Below are 17,847 nucleotides of genomic sequence, written 5' to 3' on the forward strand. Positions count from 1 at the left end.
ATCCAACAATGTTCCACTGCTATTCATAAGATTCACTGGCCAGTTTTTTTTCAGAAGTAGATCAACATGTCCTCCTGAGTCTGTCTTAGTCTGTAAGCTCCACTGAACCCTGCCTATGGTGGACGACCTGCTGGTATCTGAAATACAGAGAAATAGCTTCCAGCATCACAGCAACACCCCAGCCACCGTAATACAACAGACTGACAGACAAGTGGTGATACTGTTAATACCACACACAAGTAAAATTTTACTGAAAATTATTCAACAACTGTTGCAGCAGTACATTGATAGGGAACCGCCAGAAATTCAAGCCCGATTCAGGAGAAGACACGGAATAAGGAATATCATTGCTAATGTCAGATGAGGGAGCTCTGGTGGTGTGGTGCCTAAGGCATTTGACTGCTAACCAGAAGGCTGGCAGTTCAAACCCACCAGCCGCTCCTCAGAAGGAAGGTTAGGCAATTCTACTTCCGTAGCGATACTGCCTCGGAAACCCAAGGAGGGGTCGCTATGAGTCGGAACTGACTTGACGGCAGTGTTTTTTGTTTTTTTTTAATGTCAGGTGAATCTTGGCTGAAAGCAAGAGAATACCAGAAAAATGTTTATCTGTGCTTTATTGAGTATGCAAAGGCACTTGACAGTGTGGATCATGACAAATTGTGGGTAACACTGTGAAGAATGGGAATTCCAGAATGCTTTATTGTGCTCATGAAGAACCTGTACACAGACCAAAAGGCAGTTGTTCAAACAGAACAAGGGAATACTGCATGGTTTAGAATCAGGAAAGGTGTGTGTCCAGGATATATCCTTTCAACATACTTATTCAATCTGAATGCTGAGCTAATGATCTGAGAAGCTGGACTATAAGAAGAAGAATGTGGCAACAAGATTGGAGGAAGAATCACTAACAACCTGCAATATCAGATGACACATCCTTGCTTTTGAAAATGAAGAGGACTTGAAACACTTACTGAGAAAGATCAAAAAGTATAGTCTTCAGTATGGATTATACCTTAATTCAATGAAAACAAAAATCCTCACCAGACCAATAAGCAACATCATGATAAACGGAGAAAAGACTGAAGTTGTCAAGGATTTAATTTTACTTGGATCCACTGTCCATGTCCATGGAAGCAGCAGTCAAGAAATCAACTGACATATTAAATTGGGCAAATCTGTTGCAAAGAATCTTTTTTGGGGGGGGGGGGGGGGGTTAAAGAAAAATTTTTATTCTGTGCTCCCGGGAGAGGTTTAGGGGTCCCCGAGAGGGGCCCAGGCGAGGTTCACGCGTCCCTGAGAGGGGCCAGAGAAGTCGCTGCAAAGAACCTCTTTAAACTGTTAAAAAGATGTCACTTTGAGAACTAAGGTGTGCCTGACACAAGCCATGGTATTTTCAATTACCCTATACACAGGTGAAAACTGGATAACAAATATGACCAAAGAAGAACCGATGGCTTTGAACTGTAGTGTTAGTGAAGAATACTGGATAAACCACGGACCACCAGAAGAACAAATAAATCTACCTGGGGAGAAGTACACCAGAATGAACTTTAGAAGTGAGAATGGCGAGACTCTGTCTCATGCTATTCGGAGATGTTATCAGGAGTGACTAGTCCCTAGAGGACATCATGCTTGGTAAAATACAGCATCAGTGAAGAAGATAAAGACTCTCAACTGGATGGATTGACTCAGTGGCTGCAATAATGGGCTTAAAACACAGCAATGATTGTGAGGACGGCACACACGGTGTGAGGGATTGCCTTTATATGGACTGTGAAGCCACAGTCTTGTAACTCCCATCAAAAGATTGGGCAGGTCAACACAAATGAGGTGTATGGAACCCAAACAAACGGATTCGTCAGTTTTGCTATCCCACTAGGCTTAAAATGAGCCATCCCAGCAGAAAGGGGGACCTCAAGGCCATCAAGAAAGAAGAGCCAGCAGTGGAATGTGCATCTTTGGACTCAGGGTCCCTGTGCTGGGAGCCTCCTAAACCTAGGAGACAAGAGAGAGAGCTCTAACACCAGAGATGGGAAGCAGCAGAGTCAGGGAAATGGCAGGACACCAGCAGGAGATGGCATGGTGGGCTCTGCAGCCCACAGAGCAAGAAAGCTGAGCACTCTCTAGCAGGCGGCCTGCTGGCTAAGTAGGGTGCCTCCAGGCTTCCTAGCCCATGAAGCGAGAGCACCTTCAGGCCCAGGCTTATTGGCAGAGTGGGGTGCCTCCAGTCACTTATCAGCGGAGCTAAAAGGGCCTTGTAACACTTACCCAAGCAGGGCAGAGGCCTGCCAGCCCAAGAAGCCCTGGGGGTGGATGGGGAAGAACCAGAGACCTGCCTACACACAGGACTGAGAAGCAGCTGCCCTGATTGAACCGTATCCTGAGCATTCCTGAGCCTGAATGACAGTAATGATAGTTACTTCAATAAACCCAATTAACTGAGTATGGTCTGTGAGTTCTGCGTGGCCACCACAAGGAACTGTCAAACCCAGAAGAGACGTACAGAGTGCTGTGGGGAGGACAGCTGGTGTCAGAATTGGTTAAAATTTAGAGGGTGGCGGCAGGTCTGACTCCTCATCTCATAGGAATCGGCCTTGGGCTGTTGATGCTGATAACAATCCTCCTTCCGCCTTGTGAAGTGCAGGTCAGACTACTTGCCTCTCTCATGCCCTATTTCCAGCACAGGACCAGGCAGTGTTTCATTCCGTCGTATAAAGGGTCGCTGTGAGTCCAAACTGACTCAACAGCACCTCACAACACCACGACTTTTTTTTTTCCTACCAGAATGTATAAACTCCATTAGATAAACTTTCATCTCAATTCATTACCATATCCAGAAACCATCAAACAGAAAATGTGAAAAATACGTTTCCAGTATTTTGCAATTATAAATGCTCCAATAAATAAACCTTGTGCATGTGTATTTTCATGTTACAGATGTATGTTAGGTCTTATAAAGTGATAAATGCCTAGGTCGTTTTGTTAAGTGTTACTAAATTTCCTTCCAGAATGGTCCCACCAATTCGCATTTCCACCAGCAACGTACAGGAATGGGTGTTTCTCCACTGCCTTGCAAACAAAATGTGTTGTCTTACGTGTTTTAAAGATCTGGCCAGTCGGTTACATGAGAAATGATATCTCAGTGCTGTTTTCATCTGCATTTTTAATTGAATTTGATTATGCACCCACTCCTCTCTTATCAACGGTTAGACTCCAAAGACCAGGTAATTATGCGAAAACTGGCATTAAGCAGAAATGAAACGATGGATGACCACATCATTACCTAACTGCCAAGTTACATCATTACATAACTGCCACACCTCCGAGAAACACGGCCCAGCCTAGTTAGCATGTAACCTCAACCATCATGGCCATACTCTCGCCTCACTCCAGGGCATCTGTTACTGCCACGTGCTCATCATTAACATGAAAAATAGATTTTTTTACTGTTGTTGAAAATGCTAAATGTCAGGTAATGAGACAGTTAATAAGGAGAAGCAGGTGTATTTCCTGTATCTAAGGTCCATTTTTATATCTATTTTGTGAATTTTCTGTTCATGTCTTTTTCTTGTGTTTCTATTCGAGTTTTGGTCCTCCATCCCTCAGTATTTTCATTCTTTATGCATATTTATGATTTGTTTATGATAACCAAACATACTATCTTTAAGCCAATTCTGCCTCATGGTGACTCCACGTGTTACAGAGTTACAGGGTTTTCTTATGTAATCTTTGTATAAGTAGACTGCCAGGCCTCTCCTTCCATAGCACTGATGGGCACCCCTGGGCAAGGAGGCACTTCTCATCCAGAGAGACTCCAGTGGAAAGGCAAGAGGCAGAAGGAGAAACAGAGAAAGACAAACAGACTGGGGGACATCATTTCCCAGGGTCTACATTCACTCTTCTGTGAATCCCCTCACTTATATTTAGTGAGAGCCTCCTGGGAGCCAAGCTAATGGGAGCCCAGGGGAGAACAAAGATCAGAGGGTCTCCATGTTCCCAGGGCTTCGTCTAGTGGGAGGCAGGCTGACCCAAGGGCATTCCCTACAGGGTGGGAAGGGTGTTGTGATGTGGAGGCCAAGAGAAGGGGGCGTGAGGGCCCAGAGCTCTGTGAGCCTCAGCCACTCTGATGCATACAGCATCCCTCTGAGGCGCCAGGCGGAGAAGAGCAAGCTCTGTTGGACCCACACACACCCACACACAGGGAAACGCGGTGTGTAAAAAATATATAAACACATTATCCTGATGGCAAAAGGCTGCTGCAGAGAGCTACAACCACTAGCACAGGACGTACTCCAAAACACACATCATGTTTTAAGTGAAGGATTTACTGGCTATCACAGAGCAAGACAGGAAACACAACTTCCCCAAAGTAGATGCTGACATTGAGCTGGGGGACACTACTGGACCATTCACTTGCAAAGATGGTCCTGGCACATCAAGGTTCCCGGTTGCACAGGTTCTGTCTGCCCCAGACTGTTTGCTGGTTTGTCGCTGATGTCTTAGCTGCTGCAGGTGTTGACAGACACAGCCCCCAACTGGCTGCTGTCCCTCATTCTATCAAGAATTGGCCCAAACAGGAAAGGTGGGGCCAGAGTCCTCGACCAATTTTGCTCTTCGTTCACCGCCAGTTGCCACCAGAGGCCCGTGCAGGGTTCTCCAAAGTCCACTGCTGCCCGTTCCTGTGTTTGCAGGCAGCCTTCTTGCTGCCCCTCTGCCTACCTCCAAAATATCAGGAGCCCCAGTGCTTCACGGGCCAGTGTTTGCAAACCCCGACTCTCCTGTCCAGGCTTCTCCAAAAGGAATATTCTCCCTTTCCCCTGCTGCCTACTTGATTTGAGAGATGGCTATGTCTTTGGTGCACTGTCATGGCTGAGTAAAGTCAAGATGTATTCTGAACCAATAAAGATGGTTTCATGCTCACTGGCCCAAGGTGTCTCCTTGGGTGGAAAAACATTTCAAGAAGACTTCAGGCCACTTGCTTCTCTCCCTCTGGGCCATTAAGCACTCAGTAATTCCAAGGGCAAAGCTCCTCACACAAGGACACCAAAGTCTGGGAACCTCGAGAGCCGAGGTCAGCCAGCCCTTGCCCTGGCTTGGCACTGGGGGAACCAGCTGCCAAATGCGATTTCCCCAACAAGGAAGGGGCAGCAGCTCAAGCAAGACCTTCATCACCAAGGAGACCGAGCACCACTCAGGAGCCCAGACATGATTCTCCTAAGGATGCCGTTGAAGTTCTGACGATGAGGTGGTCAACACAGCAGGGGCCTCATGCTGGGAATCCGCCAAACCATGAGGCTTGGGCCAAACACAGCACAATTTGGTGAAAGTGTAGAAATGCTGATTGCCTCAAGAACTGCTCAGCTAATGAAAAAATTATTCTATCACTCCAAGCACTGTGGGCTCTCCCCATGAAGACATTGGGGGTCTCCCGCAGGGAACGGCAGGGCTGTGGGGGACAGCTCTCAGGATGAGGCAGCCAGGCAGAAGGATGCTGGCCTGGGGTTGGCCCAAAGTCTGAACACTGTCCACTCCAACGCACACTGGCTGGATGACCCTGGAGGGGCCCTGAACCTCCCTGAGCTCCTGTGTCCCCACCTGCAAAGTCAAACCACTACCTCAACCTTCTGGGTGGGCTGAAAGGACAGAGGCAATACACAAACAGATCCCCACGTGATAGGGGCATGTGGCAGGCACTCAAAGGAGGTGGCTCTTCCTGTGGGCTTAATTAGAGGGATCTAGAAGGGGGAAGCCACCGGGGGAATACGAGGCTGGGAACACTAAAGGGTCCCATTTGTCACTGAGCCCAGAGCAAGATGCTGGCAATGGAGATAAGACATCTGACAAATAAATCTGGTGAGACTTACAGTCCTCGTAAGAGCAAATTTTTCCAAACTACTCCTAACAGCTACCCTGGTAGCTTGGAGGCATTTTTCCGGCGTGGTCCTATGGGCCCTTCCCATTCTACGGACCATGCTTCTGATTCTCTGGCGTTAAGATTCGGTCCCGGTTTTGTTCAAAGATTTCTAACATTTTCTGCCTGTCGTGGTCAGCCTCAATCACCTGTAAGTTAAACACATGGGTCACAGAGCTGCATCCAACCTGAGCGTCACCCTCTCTTCACAGATGGGAAAGGGGAGCATTGAGGCAGGCAGGCGAGGCACAGAGAGGCAGAGCAGCCCAAGGTCACAGGCAGGTGAAAAGCACAGTTAGAGCCAAATGGCTCCCAAATCTGGGTCAAGTCTGCATTCGCAACTAGATTTTCACTCAAAATCTACTACAGTTGTCCCTGGGGTGAATGCTTTTTTTTTTTTCCTCACCATTTTATCCTATCCAATTTTCTACGAAGAGAGGGAAATACGGACTTTGCTTCTTTAAAATTCCAGTACACTTCCCAGGAACCTCACTGCCTGGACAAGCCGTGAGTAGCAAGGAACAGCACACGTGAGAAGCCCAGGTGCACGTCCCCAAAGCCATGCCCAGAAGCTCATGTGGGTTCTCCTCGGCTCCCATACTGTGCACACACTGTAACCCCCTCAAGCATCTGTTTCCCTGTTGGAAGCGGCTTGGCAACAGCAAGTCAGAGAGTGAGAGGATGCGAAGCAAGGAAACCCCAACAGGGTCGACACATCACCGTCAGTTAGAAGTAACCATAAAAAGCAAACACGGGAACCCAAAGACATTAGTTGTCTGGGGCACACAGTCTGACACACCTCAGCACCTCCTAAGGGCGTCACCGTGTCACAGACCAGAATGGCAACTGATGTTCCTCCTGATGACCCTGAGTCATCGAGAAATGGTAACCCGCGGCTGTGTGTCATCCACTGAAGAAAGGAAGGCCACATCCCAAAGACCACAACCCCAGTTAAAACCAAAGCCCGGGTCTAAGGCGTCAGTCATCAGGAACAGTCCTTCTCTGGTGATGCTGGATGAGATGGTACCGTAACCACCGGTATAACACTGGGACAAGTCACCTACTCTCAGATCTCTCCAACTCGTTCTGAGACTCAGTCCAGAAGTGGGGAGCACAAGAGAGAAAGAACCCCTTCCTACCCTACCCACCTTCCTTCTTCCAGATTCTCAACCCCACCCCAGTGTGTAGAGTGGCTCACATTCCCTGGGCCTCTCTTCCTTCTGGAAAAGTCCCCTGCACTGTCAGGGAGACCGACTTACCAGAACAGGGGCCGCCACGGGGAAGGGGCTTCTTTTGAGGAGCCACTCCTCATAGAGGTGGTGGATAGCATCCAGGTATTCCTGTAGGGAAACCACAGGACAGGTTGTCGGGGACAGGGAGGGGTGTGACTCCTCTCACCAAAGGATGAAGGCAGCTGGGGTAAAGTTGACCATGACCACAGGGCAATGACTTGGACAAAGGAGCCCTGCCACAGCCAACCTCAGATGGGCAGCAGTCAGTGTGGCCATGCACCACCCCGGGCCAGGCCCTGCATCACAGCAGTCACAAGTAGCACCTTCGCGGCCCTGCACACTGCCCTTTTTGGGTTTCCTGTTTGCTGGTCCGTGGGAGAAGCCCAAGGCAACTGCAAGTCAAAGGCAGGGCTCTCTCATCTGGCTTCGCCCATTCACGGCCCCTTCTCCAGCAGTGGGCCATCACTTCCCTTATGTGGAGATGCCAGGCATGGCAGCCCTAGGAAGCCTCTAGAACTCTCCCCTCTCTCTGTCCTTCCCCCCAAGAGGACTGCAACAACTGCTGGGCAGGGAGCCCCACTCTGTCCTGCTTCCATCCCCACCAGGCAACACGTGACCTCTGGATCCTCAAGACCGCCTACCTCAGAAAGCCTAGTGACGTGGAACCCAAGGGGAGAGGGACGTAGACATGCACACCTGCCCTCTGCGCGTCCGTGCTGGGCAGGCCTGGACGGCACCCCAGGCCACCGCCGCCACCACCTCAGCAGCTCTGCTTGCCAGCCCAGAAACTGTCATGGAAACCGTGCTTTTTCATCCGCCACCAAGTTCTACCTCAGTGACAGGACACAGATTTGTCTCATAGACCTTATCAAAGCCGTTAGAACAATAGCTTGGTCAACAGTTTGGGGGGACAACAGTCGTGCCATTCCTTGGGAACACCTGTGTTATTATGCAGTGTGCCTCACCCATCAATGCGTGGTGAAGTCCTCCATCCCATTCCTCCCTCTAATCACCCATCTCCTGGAATTCAAAGGAGCTGCCAGAGCAAGGCCTGGATTTCGCGGCTGGGATCTACCTTGTTGGTGCCAGAGAGATTCAAAACAGGGCTGGGCAGGGACTCTAGAGGTAGGCAGGCCTCCCAAGGCCCCGAGTCCACCCACCCTGAGCTCAGGGCCATACTAGGTACTTGCCCAGCATGTCTGCACAGCTCCAGGGGCAGCTTCTCACAGAGGATGTTTAGTTCCCTACTAACTGACCAACGACCAGGTGCCAGGCCTTGGGACACATGCTAGAGATGCAGAGGGCAACGAGGTCTAATATTCAGATGCTCGGAGTTTAGTAGGGGATAGGGAACAAACTCGTAAACAAACAGTATCAGTCTACTGTCCTAAGAGCTGTGATCGTAATAAACTCAGGGGCTGGGAAAGCACAACGGAGGGGAGGCCAAGGAAGGCTTCCTAGAAGAGGCAATGTCTGAGCTGCACCTTAGAGGCACAGGAAACTACATATGCAAGGTTCATCTGTATCACACTCCATGGTGTGCATGTGTGTAGAGAGATAAAGCCAGGGAGACAAGTGGAGCCGTATCACGCAGGTCCCTGTACGCCATGCTATGAAGTGAGGACTTTATCTTAGACAAGGACACCTGTCTAGCACTGTAGGATTCTAGGCTGAAAGACTGCATGGGTCATGGTCCACCACGGTGGAAACACTCCCCAGGCAGGACTGTGGAGGCTGTATTTTGGAGGAAGTAGGGGGTGAGGACCAGAGCAAGGAAAGCAGAGCCTGTTACCACAGGCTACAGTCAAGGGGCTGAGCCAGAACCCAGAAGGGTGGACAAGGGTAACCCGCTACCTGATATAAAGAGCTGACCACCACCTCTGGCCAGGCCCTGCTGTAAGCACTGGGGATGTAGCAGTGAGGACACAGTCCTGCCCTGCCTGGAACCCACATTCCAGTAAGGATCCAGAGGAGAAGCCAAGGTCAAGAGCCCTTCAGGAGGTGGGACAAGTCCTGGTGACACCTGGGGGTGCAAAGCAACTCTGAGCACGGGAGTTCTGGTCCGGAGCCAGGGACCACAGGGAGTGAAGCCGATCTGGGTGTATGTGCAGGTCTCCAGGTACAGAGGAAGTTAAGAGTGAACCACAGATGTGCTCAGTTCCTGTTGCTCTCTCTACAGCACGATGACCTCATGGTGGGTGGGGTCAGAGACAAAGCCAGATGATGGACAAGCTTTCCCAGTTGGTCTTCAACATGGGAGCAGGTTCTTACCAATGGGATAACCTTCTCCTCTTCCCTGCATCTCATCTTTAGTCTCTGGTAACAGGTCTCTGGAGTGGTCCGGAGATAAACTGAGATTAAGGAAAAACACGTGGTTCTAATTACTCTGCTCCTGGCTTGGAAGTAAAAAAGCCAAGAAGCAGGGGCGGGAAGATGGCCCGTGTGCAGGGTGGATGGAAACATCAGCCAGCCAAACCAAGAGGAGGGACGGGCTGGGGTCGATGCCCAGCCAAAAGGCACACTGACCCGCACCCCTCACTTTTGTGCCCATTCTGTGACTATGAAGCAACTACGGGGTTACTGTGAGGCTGGATGAAATTCCACGTAGCACTTAGCAGAGGACCTGGCACAAAGTGAGTCCCAGGAAAAGCCCAGTTTCTGGTCCCAAATCCTGTCTGCATTTAGGGAATTAATTTGAATTAATTTGGGGGAAGAATCACTGATTGCAAGTGCTCTGCCTGCTGTCCCTGCTTGTTTGGGACCGAGTCAAGCAGTCTTGCTCAGGCCCAGGGGAAATCCCAGAGGGGGAGGTCGGGGAGGGGGCCTGCCTTACCGATCAAATCAACAGACACATTAATGTTCTTCACGATCCAGTCAAACCATTCCGACAAAACCACATAGTCCACTTCAGGCATCTTCCCGCTGCAATGAGAAAACCCATCATGGTAAAGGCTGCACTCACCCACGAGAAAGCTTCTGGGCTCCACTATTCCCCAAATGGACCCAGGGATCAGCTGTCACTGAAAGGACACTGCCAAGAGCATCAGAGCACAGTACAATCCAGGCGACACTGTGTGTAGTGACAACAAGATGTACTGTGTGACCTAAGATTTCAACTGCTGCCTTGGTATCTTTGAGCCTCACAGAGCCCCAAAGACTGAACCATGAGCTCCCTGTCTTACACTGGACATGCCCCTCACCCAGAGGGAAAGGCACCCCACCAGCTAGTTCCTCTTTGAGGTAGACCAGATACACACTCCACCGAGTCCAATCAGATGGCCACGAGAACCAGGGGGCACTCTACCCTCTTGTTACTACGAAGCCTGCCTCCCACCTCCTGCTGGTTCACTCTGCTCCCAAGTGCAACTCCTGTGTGGCCCTGCCTGGTGTGTGGTCCCCTCCCCTGGCTGTGAATATCCATGACTAATGAACTGCTGCCAGTCTCATCTGTCCAGGGTCCTGTGTTCAGCCATCTTATACCACGTAGCGTGGGGGAAGCCTTCCTTCACCACTGAGATTAACAGGACTGGTCGTAACACAAGGACCCTGAACATTCCTGATCTTCGCTGCCTGGGGACAGCTTATATTGTTAAAGTTGGAAATGTCGTAGCACTGGTTGGTAAGAGAATTCATTTCAGATTGAACTGCAAAAGAGAGACTGTAAGGCCTGTCCTCTGAGAAAGGGGACAGAGCTTAGGTTGGGCGATGGAGCAGCAGGTACCTTACCCCCAGGCAGCCATCACGGCACATGGCTGTGCTGTGCAGGCATCGGCTGGCACTGACCTGGACCGTGTACAGTCTACACCTGGAGTTGGTGTCCAGTGAAGGTAGATGAAAGGCCTCCAGGCAAGGAGATAAGACCACCCAAAGACAAGTGCTCCCTGTGTACTATGTACCAAAGGGAGGATCACAGGAGCTGAGCCAGGAAATTCCAGACCTCCCTGACGTTTTCCCTCTCCTGCTCGCTGTATTGTAGCATTCTTTACCTTGATTAAAGTTCTACCTGAGGATTAGAAAGAAAAAAGCTCCCAAGCCTTCCCACTGCTGCAGGACAAACCCTGATCACCTGAGCATGGCCTACAAGACCTTTCCTGATCAGCAGCCCTTGCCACGTTCCCAGCTTCTCCTCCTAGCACTCAAGCCTGTTCTTGCCTATTTCTGCTATTTTCTACCTCCTAGTCTTTGCTCGGGAGCTCTGGTAGCATAGTGCCTAGGGCACTTGACTGCTGACCAGAAGACTGGCAGTTCAAACCCATGAGCCACTCCTCGGAAGGAAGGTTGGGCAATCTACTTCCGTAGTGATACTGCCTCAAAAACCCAAGGAGGGGTCATTATGAGGCGGGTCTGACTTGACGGCATTTAACAGCAGTCTTTGCTCAAGGAAGCTCCTGTAACATTCAGCTGCTAAGAAAAAGGTTGGTGGTTCAAACTCACTAGCTGTCCTGTGGGAGAAAGATGAGGCAGTGTGCTTCCATAAAGATTTTATAGCCTTGGACATCCTATACAAAAAAAAAAAAAAAAACACTCACTGTTGTTGAGTCAATCTCGACTCATAGTGACCCCTCCTTGAGTTTCTGAGGTGGTATATCTACAGAAGTAGATTGGCCAGTCTTTCTTCTAAGGAGTGGCTGGTGGGTTAGCAGTCAAAAGGCCTTAGGCACTATGCCACCAGAGCTCCCTACCCTATAGGACAGTTCTACTCTGTCCTATAGGGTCACTCTGAGTTGGAATTTGACTTGATGCCAGTGGTCTCTTTTTTGTTTTCGTTTTGTTTTTAAGCCTTAGTTCTTGCTGCTCCCTTTCTTGGCAGGCCCTAACCACCCCGTCTGCCCAAAACACTCTGGCTTAGCCTCTGGAACTCAGATGAGAAGGCCACTGTCTCCCCACAGGCACAAAGACAAGCAACAGTCACTCACACAAAGCCCTCCCCACCACACTGAGCCAGCCTGGGTACAGCGCACATGCTCACTGCCCCGTATAGTCTGAAAGGCTCAAGGAGTGGCCTGAGGAGAGGAGGGGTCCACACAGCCCCTGTGCACAGGGACTGTGATTCCTGTTATGGAAGAAAGGATGGGAGATCATGAACCCATGGACCCCACTGGCTCAGAGCTGCTCCCCCTGCCAACATTTCGTGTCCACAAACCCCAGAGAAACAAACAAGAACAAATGAGGAGAAGGTGGCTTTTCTGACATGGTGCAGCATCTTCATTCCCAAACCCTCAGGTGGAAGAACCTAGCAGCTCCTAAGTGCTGGGCCTGAGTTAGGAGGTTCACATGTGTAGGCTCCTTGAATCCTCCCAACACTCCCCAGAGGCAGCCACCTGTGTGCACATTCTACAGAGGGGAAAACAGGCTCAGGGCTCTGCAGCTTTCCTGAGGTCACACACGCCCAGCAAAGGCCAGGGTCAGGACGAGGCCAAGGTCCTTCAGACCCCACAGTCATGGCTTCAATCATATTCCCGCAAGGCAAGCAGCAAGCTGGCACACATATTTGTGATAAATATGGCAGACAAAGAGAAGTTACCCTGAACACAGAAAGCTTGACCACACAAGGACACCACTACCTACACCTCAATGTTTACAAGTGTTCAAGACAACAAACAAAGAAAGGATGGTAAAAAGATGGAGAAAAGTGCTCAGCCTCACAGATACGCAAAGAAATGCTCATTAGGACAAGAAGTTATGATATTTCACCTGTTACAATGGTTTTTTTTTTTTTAACTTTGTTACTATTGAGACTACACATGGCAAAACTTACACCAATTCAACAGTTCCTACGTGTGAAGTTGATTACATTCTTTGAGTTGTGCAACCATTCTCACCCTCCTAAGTTGTCCGTCCCCATTACCATAAACTCACTGCCTCCTAAGTTTCCTATTTAATCTTAGGATTTCCTGTTGTCAATTTGATTCCACCTAGTTCTTAGAAGAGCATAATGCTCAGGGCAGATCTCTTTTTACTAGTTAAGCTGAACTGTTGTTTAAGAGGACTTCAGGGGATATATTTGGATTAAGGTTTAAAGATTACCCCAGGGCAACAATTCAGGAGTTCATCCAGCCTTCGGGCTCCAGAAAGTCTGAAGTCTATGAAAATTTTAAATTCTGTTCTTCATGTTCCCCCTTTTGATCAAGTAAATACTCTCTTAACTGAGTTTACCCAAGATTGGTAGAGTATGGAGCGCAATGTGTTATCCTGCTGGTGGTTATGCAAATGTAAATGGATGTAACGTTTTTACAGGGCACTGGGAGCTATACAGTAAAAACAAAACAGTGACAACCAAATAAAAACTTTAAAACTGTGAACCAATTTTACCTCTAGGAATTTATTTTGTGATAAATACGTTTATCACACCGTAGCACTGTTTAAAATGGATGCTCACCGTAACACTGTTTGAAATGATGAAAAATTAAATCTTGGTACATCTATGTAACAGAAAACCATGCAGTAGTTGAAAAGATGATGTTATAAAATAACTTAGAAAATCCTCAATAATCTAATGTTCATGGGAAACCCCAGGCTACAAAACTGTGGGGTCTTCATGAGCCAGAACTGACCCAATGGCAACCAACAACATAGTATGAATAGTAAGACCTCAACTGTATTTTAAGAAGTACTCATCTGCATATTCTGAAAAGACGGTAAAGAAAACACGGAAAGATTAACAGTGCTTTACTCGGAGCTGTAGGACTATGGGAGAATTTTTTTCCTTCATACCTTTCTGTATTTTCCAATTTTAACAACATCATTTCTCAAATCAGAGGTGAGGGCATTACTACATATTTGAAGTATTAAAAAAAGAAAGAAAGAAAAGAGAAGAGGAGGAAAAAGCATGCGTGAACAGAGGCCCTGGTCTCTCTCCCAGCTGCTGAGGGGTGAGCCGAAGGCCCAGGCAGGAAAGGAACAGGGCAGAGGCAGAATGGCAGCTGCCGGCAGAAGCAAACCCATCAAACAGTTGGTGAACCTTGAAGGCCCAGGAGAGAAATTCTCTCCTAACATTCTCCACCTGAGACAGAGAATCCCTGGAATGATTGTCACCAGGTAGTTCCATCCCAATCCACTCAGAACTTGGTCTGACAAAACTGACTCTGGGGAGAGTGGATACGCAGGGGGCTTCTGATGTCTGACTACAGGCGGAGGGCATGAGAGCAGCCCAAGTGGGGGCGGGGGGCAAAGGAGCTGGTTCCTGGCCTGGAGCTGTGTGTGTGTTTTTGCTGGGCCCAGAAGACAGGGCATGGCACAGACCAGGAGAGACATTCTCCCCTTCTCCCTGTGACCACCAAGATGCCCTCAGCAAAGAGCTGTGCTTGGCTGAGCGGTGGGAGAGTCTATGACGCCCAAGAAAACGGCAAAGATAGCAGGAACCATCTTGGCTCCTGCCTCAAGGGGTCCTCAGGCCTCAGACCACAGCAAGGAGACCAGAGCAGATGAACGTGGGAGGACCGCCAGGGCTCCCAGAATAACTGAGGGAAGCTGTGTGGGGAGAGGGATAGGGAGAGAGTAGTGGACCAGAAGGAAGTTGTACAATGTTGCAGAGGTAACTTTGAGCCAATGAAATTCAGCCACTCACCGCAGTAGTACCCCCAGGCTGGTATGCTCTGGAGACAGAGACTGGCCTCCCCAGCATCCTTTCCTCTTTCTTCCTTCTTCAAAGTACCTCATCATCAGTTCAGGGTCCATCTCAAAGCCCAAGTGCTTCAGGAAAACCTGGCTCCACCCCAACCTTTAGGGCAGGCCCAATGGCCTAAAGGAAGTCCTATCCCCTGGCCCTACTGATTGGCTCACAAAGCCAAGCTGAGCCAATCAGGGCAGGGCATCCCTTGGCCAGAGGGGCCCAACTGGAACCAGTGAGACAAGAGAGAGTTCGACAGTGTTTATGGAAAAGATGCCACTGCCTTCATTTGCACAGAACACACAAAGGGTGAGCCCTCTCTGGACAACAAATCCAACCAGATGACTCATGAGCAGTGGTCAGACGGTTGACGGTGCCTTCCCTTATCCCAGGGTAGGGCCTCCATGACTCTTTAAGACTGTTCTGTTTCGCACTGTTTGCTGCCACTGTTCCTGAGGACCAGAGGGCCCCCGGTGTGAGCAGCATAGGTCAGAACAGGAATTTCGCACTCATGTACTAGCTACCACCTCTTATTTTCACAAGACCCTGTGAGGTTTTATTCCCATTTTATAGATGGAAAAAACTGAGGCCCGGTGAAGTTTAAACCCAACTCTGTCTGAGCAGGGATTCAAGTCTGGCTCTCCATGGCCACCAAACCCATATGCTTTTCATTGGCTCACTCACCCTCAATGGGCTGTTAACTCAGGGGACCAAGTCCAGTGTCTGTGTGGCCTGAGCTGGAGGAAAGCCCAGTCCTGGGCAGAAGACCTAGAGAACAGGCCTTGAAACCTTGGTCTAGTTCAGAGTGGGAGAGGACCAAGCCCCAGAGCTCACTGTTCAAATACCAGGTCTCAGTCACTGCCCCTAACCAGGCGAGTCAGCATGGCACTTCCGCACTCGATTCCCTTCTGTTCTTAGAAAATGCGGACCAATCCTGTAAAACCTTTGTGATCGATTATTCAGCCCACGGGGCTTGGGTCCCAACTGCCTGTGTGGCCTCCTTAGCTACTTCAGTCTTTTTTCCACCTTGACCTTTTCATTTCAGCCTGGGGCCCACGCCTAAGAAGTTCCTGTCTTCAAGGAGCCTGTGTGAACACAACCTTCCTCTTCAGCAATTAATCCAACCCCCCCAAAGCCCTAGGAGCAGAACCACAGTCCATTCTGCCCAGCCCAAACTCGAGGAGGGTGGTGGGCCCAGAAGAAACTAATCTCTCCCTCAGTGAGTCTTCTTTTGCTCAATGCCCCAAAGACAAAGCTCTTCGAGAAATTTTGCTTTGGGGATGCAGAAATCCCATGTGGGATTTTCTGGGAACCTGAGCTTGCAACTGCAGGCAGCAAGGCACCAGCCATCCATACCGGTGAGATTGCAAACCAAGGGTGCATGGGCTTCCAAGGAGAAAAAGCTCAACCAACACTCTTCCCAGCTTTGCGAAAGGGTTGTCCCCACGCCGGCTTGTTAGGAAGCCTTTGCCTTGAACATCCGGAGACAAATTAAATAAGCTTGGGGACACCCCATGTGTACCATCCTGTGGCTGCCAGGATGGGGCTGAACCCCCACAGGTGGGAACCCAAAGCTCCTATTCTGGGGACAGCCAGAGAATCCAGCCACAGGCAGCTCAGCTCCCCACTACGACAGCTGGTTTAGACACACAACGGCAGTAACATGAACTTCTGAGGAGCACAAACCTATCAAAACATCCACTTTCTCAGTAACTTGATTGGGGCCACCCACTGCCTAGAGAGGCTGGTGTTGAAAAGGGGGGTGATGAGGACAGAAGCCCAAACCCTAGGCTCCCTTCCGCTCATCACTCCTTTAAACACTTCTGTTCTGGTTACCTAGTGCCACTCTGACAATATATACCACAAATGGGATGGCCTTAACAAACAGTTTATTCTCTTGCAGTGCAGGAGGCTAAAAGCCCAAGTTCAAAGTGCCAGGCTCTAGGGGCTGTGTGAAAAGCCCCTCAACTCTGGGCTTCAGCTCTGCCTCTTGCTCCCTGCCCACTGAAGCTAGAGGCATCTCTTCACTCAGGCAGCTACTGGCTGCTGAGGCTGACAAGCCCAAGGTCGACAAATAAAATGGTACAGACTTGATGTTACCAAACCACACAGCAGGCCATTAACTTAAGTCCACTGTAAGCCCCAAGGTCGGCAGAGCATGGCAGGTTGCTGAGCAACAACATGGCTACACACAGGGTCCAAGCGTGCCATAGGCTAGAGACCATTCCCAAGGCTTCTCCTAATATACAGGAAGCAGACCACATCCCAAAGGCAGCTACTCAGCTGCTTGTGGTAGATCCCACCATGGAGTTGATTGCCAGTCTCATCATGGGGAATAACTACCACCAGCTGCCCCGCCACTCAACCAGGCCCAACCAAATTGACATGCAAACATAACTACGACAACCTCTTCCAGTGCTGTGCCTCAAAAGAAAGAAAGAAAAAAACCCTCTGCCCTAATTCTGCCCTGCTCCTGGCCTAGGAGTAACCCTGGTAACCCAGAACAAAACCCTCCACAACCAAAACCTGAAGCAATAGAACGTGCACCGGAGAGACAGCAAGCTGGCGTGCCAGGCCCCCAAGGTGACACTCAGGACCCGGATACTATTCTCATGACCCCAAAAGCCCAAATGAGGGCCCGCAAGAAGCCCCAGGGTAAAACTCAGCAGGAAAGCACTGAGGCATGGGCACAGAAGCCCCCACGCAAGCCAGCTGGCTGCTGGCATCTTCTGAGGCCTCACTCAACAAAGCATGGTCCCTGGGCAGCAGGATGTCGGCCTCACCTGGGAGGCTGTTAAAAATTCAGGCTCTCAAGGTCAGACAGGGGTCAGTGAAAAGGATTATACTCTAGACCAAGGACAGATTCAGCTGAAGCTAATCTTGCACAGATACCAGTGATACAAAATACCCACAATCCTTAGAGAAACAACAGAAGACATAGAGCTATCCCTTACAGACAGCCAGACACTGTGGGAGAGCGAGCCAATGATCTACTGTCTCGGGACCATAGTATCGGGGGACACCAGACTCAATTGTTGTTGTTGTTGTTGTTGTTGTTAAGTGCCGTCAAGTCGTTTCCGACTCATAGCGACCCC

The 17,847-nt window shown here is 49.7% G+C and overlaps 1 protein-coding gene across 1 annotated transcript in view; it reads right to left on the minus strand.

The window, feature by feature from the left end:
* Positions 1-5,961: 5,961 nt before the first annotated feature.
* The window catches only part of TK2 (thymidine kinase 2), a 35,985-nt gene continuing 24,099 nt past the window's right edge, over positions 5,962-17,847 (minus strand). The window contains exons 7-10 of the mRNA XM_007940218.1: positions 9,977-10,065; positions 9,415-9,494; positions 7,171-7,251; positions 5,962-6,060 (exon numbers count right to left, since the gene is read on the minus strand). Coding sequence (XP_007938409.1) covers positions 5,962-6,060; positions 7,171-7,251; positions 9,415-9,494; positions 9,977-10,065 — 349 coding nt within the window. The remainder of the gene's footprint in view (positions 6,061-7,170; positions 7,252-9,414; positions 9,495-9,976; positions 10,066-17,847) is intronic.

This window comes from Orycteropus afer, unplaced genomic scaffold, assembly GCF_000298275.1.
Source record: "Orycteropus afer afer isolate SDZICR_OR568_19922 unplaced genomic scaffold, OryAfe1.0 scaffold00067, whole genome shotgun sequence".
Classification (NCBI taxonomy): domain Eukaryota; kingdom Metazoa; phylum Chordata; class Mammalia; order Tubulidentata; family Orycteropodidae; genus Orycteropus; species Orycteropus afer.